Source organism: Chinchilla lanigera, unplaced genomic scaffold (genome assembly GCF_000276665.1).
Source record: "Chinchilla lanigera isolate Chin_1 unplaced genomic scaffold, ChiLan1.0 scaffold00027, whole genome shotgun sequence".
Lineage (NCBI taxonomy): Eukaryota > Metazoa > Chordata > Mammalia > Rodentia > Chinchillidae > Chinchilla > Chinchilla lanigera.
This window is the reverse complement of record NW_004955428.1, coordinates 4,343,531-4,347,867: the sequence shown is the minus strand read 5'-3', so window position 1 is coordinate 4,347,867 and position 4,337 is coordinate 4,343,531. Positions and strand designations below refer to the sequence as shown.

General features: G+C 41.3%; 1 protein-coding gene across 1 annotated transcript; it reads right to left on the bottom strand.

Moving 5' to 3' along the window:
- Positions 1 to 866: 866 nt before the first annotated feature.
- Ndufc1 (NADH dehydrogenase (ubiquinone) 1, subcomplex unknown, 1, 6kDa) lies at positions 867 to 4,166 on the bottom strand (the record flags this gene model as incomplete). The annotated part of the gene is given in 3 exon segments (XM_013515244.1): positions 867 to 1,012; positions 2,266 to 2,345; positions 4,063 to 4,166. Coding segments are annotated over 2 exon segments (164 nt in total), but the record flags the coding sequence as incomplete, so codon positions are not given.
- Between the last annotated feature and the right edge of the window lie 171 nt (positions 4,167 to 4,337).

The following is a 4,337-nucleotide window of genomic DNA, read 5'->3' as shown; positions in this document are numbered from 1 at the left end:
ATGATGTCGAACAGATTACTTTTTTTGAGACAGGGTCTCACTATGTAGCCCAGGCTGGCCTCAAACTCTCATGTGCTGGGGATACAGGCATGCACTACCTTGTCCAGCAGAAAGATCACTCTTTACTGTGATTACTGCCTTTGTGTAAGATCAGCCTCTGATCTCTAAGGTCCTTTCTGGCTCAAATAGACAAAAATCTACATGGACACTTGATCTTTTTCTGAAATAATGTAACTTGGAATTTATATTCAAAGGTAACTTCCAGCTGGGTGTGGTGGTGCATGCCAGTAATCCCAGCACTCAGAGGCTGAGACTAGAAGATCACTTAAGCCCAGCCTGAATTACATAGGGAGACTTTGTCTCAAAAAACAAACAACAAACTTACTACGTCCCTGTTAATGGATTAAAGTGTTTTCCATACTGAAATACTTCTGTTTTGTTTTTTTTTTTGTCTTTTTTTGAGATTGGGTCTCACTATGCAGTTCAGGCTGGCCTTGAGCTCACTTTGTAGCCCAGGCTGGTCTCAAACTCACAATGATCCTCCTGCCTCAGCCTCCCTGAGTGCTGCGATTACAGGCGTGCCACCGTGCCTGGCTGAAATACTTCTACACTTGATCTTAGCCAAAAGGCCGAGAAGCAATTGAAATACTTCTAATAATGTACCTAAGAATTAACATTTTCAAGGGCCGGGGATATAGCTCAGTGGTACAAGCGCCTGCCTGGCAAGCGCAGGGTCCCAAGTTCAATTCCAGGTACCAAAAAAAAAAAAAAAGTCAAACAATGCCAGGAATGATGGCATATATCTACAGTCCCAGCTACTCAGTTTCAGAATTAACATTTTCTACAAGTTGACAAAATACACATTATTTGAATACATAAGTATTTTTGTTTCTTTAATGATGCAAAACTCAAACGCTGACTTGATATACATTTACATCTAACTGCTCTCACATCCACTACTCAACAGACTGCAGAACCCAGAGCCTCCATTATAATCGTGTGAGGAGCACACCTATAATGAAGAGAAAAAAACACCATTGTGTTAAGCAGAAATGACATTAAAATTAGACTATTCTGAGTAATCTCCTTTGGAGCACTAGGGAAAATACACAAAACAAGTCCACAACGAGTATCAATACTTCAGTTTAAGTTTTAACAAAATTATGAAAGAGTAGCAGAAACCACCTATCTCCTCTTTCTCTCTACTGATGAGCCGGCTGGAGTAGTGAAACGGGCAGGGTGTACCAATGAAAGATTTAGATGATCACCCTACAGTGCAGAGTTGGGTTCATTACGGCAAACAAGGTGTTTTGTGAACACTATGCTCGTTATCCAAAAGATGCAATTGATGTACTTTAATCAAGCTAATCCATAAAAGTTGCGATTTTCAACTGGGGTTTTTCAAAAAGACACAAAAAGATTAATGATTTCCTTGAAAGGGCTTTCAGAAGTACAACACATACGTTACGTTGTTTATACATGTAATCGATAGAAGCTATATATTTAATAAACTCTTGTTTTGTGAGTTATAGATCACACAGAGTAGGATATCTTGCTCACAGGTTAAGTGTTACTATGAATTGTACAACTGGATGTTAGCTGTAGTGGCAATCATAATGAAACAGTTACAAGAAAAAAAATTCAAAAATCTATTGCCCTTATATATTCATCCATTCTACAAATACTAAACTCTTAGACTGGTGAGGCATTGAGCAAGTTGCTGAGTATATAACCGTAAGTAAAACAGTGCTTTTATTATGGAAACTACACTTAAGTGTGGGATATGCTGTAGAGATACTAAGAAATACACAAATAATAACTTGTCATAAGTGCTACGATGGCAATGAGTAAAACAAGGTTAGATTTAAGAAAATAGTGAAATTGAGCTGGGTGTGGTGGCACATGCCTGTAATCTCAGGACTTGGGAGGTTGAAGCAGGAGGACTGCTGTGAGTTCAAGGCCGGCCTGGGCTACACAGTGAGTTTAAGGCCATCCTAAACTACATCCCGAGACTTTGTCTCACACCTCTCCCCTCTCCCAAAAAATATTTTCATTTCATTCTTGAGTATAACTTTCTCTGAACACAGTCCAATATAACGAGTAAAAATGTCTATGTTAAACCATGTTGGACCAAAGTATCAAAAAGTCATCAGTGTGTCAAGGATAGAATCGGGTCCTAAAAAGTATCAAGTATTAAATATTGTACTTAAAAAGAGATCTAATGAACTTGCATAGTCTAGTCACCCTATAAAACTGTATACTTACTATGGAAGTATTTCCAAAGCTTATTCCAATCCATTTCTTCTTTTATATTCTAGAACATCTTCATTATGTTGTTTGATAAGCTACAAGTTAATAGTTACAATTAGAAAGGTAATCTTTCTGGCAACTTAAAGAGGAGGCAACTAAGTAAAGATACCTTTACCCATGTAGAACAGGATAGATTAACTACTAATCTGGTTAGACATAAAAAGCTATAGGATTCAAAAGTCCAGAATACATGTGTTGACTACAATCTGATATAGTAAATTTTAGAAGGTGACCTTTGCTGTTTTTTGTTTTGTTTTTTTTTTGTCTTTTTGAGACAGGGTCTCGCTATGTAGTTCAGGCTGGCCTTGAGCCCACTTTGTAGCCCAGGCTAGTCCTGAACTTGCAACGATCCTCCTGCCTCAGCCTCCCGAGTTCTGGGATTACAGGCGTGTGCCATCACGTCCAGCAAGAAGGCAACCTTTAAAATCTAACTTGTATCAAAAAAATTACTTCATTTGGTGGGTAATAAATATCACTTCTCAGCCTTTTGGCTAAGATCAAATGGTGGATAATAAATACTTTTGAAAGCCTTACTACAGAAGGATGTAAGGGTCCAGGCCGGCTGATGTGTGTTATACACCTAATCTTAGATGTTTGATGCAGCAAGTGACCCTCATCCCTCAACTACTTGTGTATGAACTGGACGCCAGCCTCGGCTACTTTCCCAGAAGCACCGTCTGGTACAATTTACAATGGGAACAAAGGCTGATGATGGTCGTGTCGATCAAAGTCCCAATTTTGATCATGGGGCTCTCAGCAGCCATCAAACTTCTTTCAGGAAAAACCTTTTACTATGAGCGTGCACATTTTCATCCTAACAAGTATTTATGGAAAAGCAGCAGTTACTGTTAAATTGTAAGTGACCTTCAACACTTCTTACCCTTTCTGGGTCAAAGATCTGAACCACTTTAAAGAGAAAATCCAAAACGAAAGACCAAGAGCTGGGCCCAGGAGGCCGTGAAAGAAGCCCAAACACGTTATGTACCAAACACAGCAGATACTTTTAGTCAACATTAAACAATAATTTTCTCTTTAGAGAAGCCATGTTTCACAGTGGTCTATAGTACAGTGTGGTCTCTGAAGTCGGGGGATCAGGGTTCTTTCTACTAACTAACGTGTCCAAGTGTATTCATTTGTAAAGAGCCAACAATGAAGTATGTGCCACATCGCAACATTCCAATGAGTTTACATGCAAAACATCTGACATAAAGGTAACAGCAAGAAACAGACTGGTATGGCTAAATGTAATTCCCAACAATTCCCAACCAAATGTTGATTAAAACCTACCGTTTCAGAGATCCAACAACACTGAATTTGTGCGACGGGTTTATCCCAGTGGTGCTTTCATAAAACCCCAAAGAGCTTCAGAGATGAAGTTCATATTTGGTAAAAGCACCGATCCTAACAAAACCATACTAAGCAACAATAAATTTCAAGCCGTGCATGCGGGCGCATGGCTGTAATCCTAGTACTCGGGAGGCTGAAGCAGGAAGATTGCTGCGAGTTCGAGGCCAGCCTGGGCTACAACTTGAGTTCAAGACCAGCCTGAACTGCATAGCAAGACCCTGTCTCAAAACCAAAATAAAATTAAAAATTAAAAGAAAGTTTCGGCCTCATCACATTTTTTTCCATACTTCTAAAATCTTAAATTTTTAAGAGCTGGCCTTTTTCAGACGTCCCTTTACGAAGCCATGTCACCGGCGATTACAACACTAACCGCCCCGCCGCGCCGCGCCGCGCGGGGACACTCACATAGAACCAGAGGAACGCGGCGGTGCCCAAGGTCAGCCCAACTTTCAGCCAGTCAGGTTTGTCATTCGGCGGGTCCCGCACGTAGAACTTCGACCTTGCTGGAGCTGAGAGGGGACAGAGAGAATCTAATTTACAGCCCCGTCGGAAAAGGAAGGAAGGAGCACTTAGGTGTGACCCTCCGCCGTAAACTGCAGCGCCGGCCGGGACAGCCGGGGCCGCGGAGACCCCGGGAGGTCCTGTCCGCGCCCAGGCCGCCGGCGGGGGCCGCGGGAGGA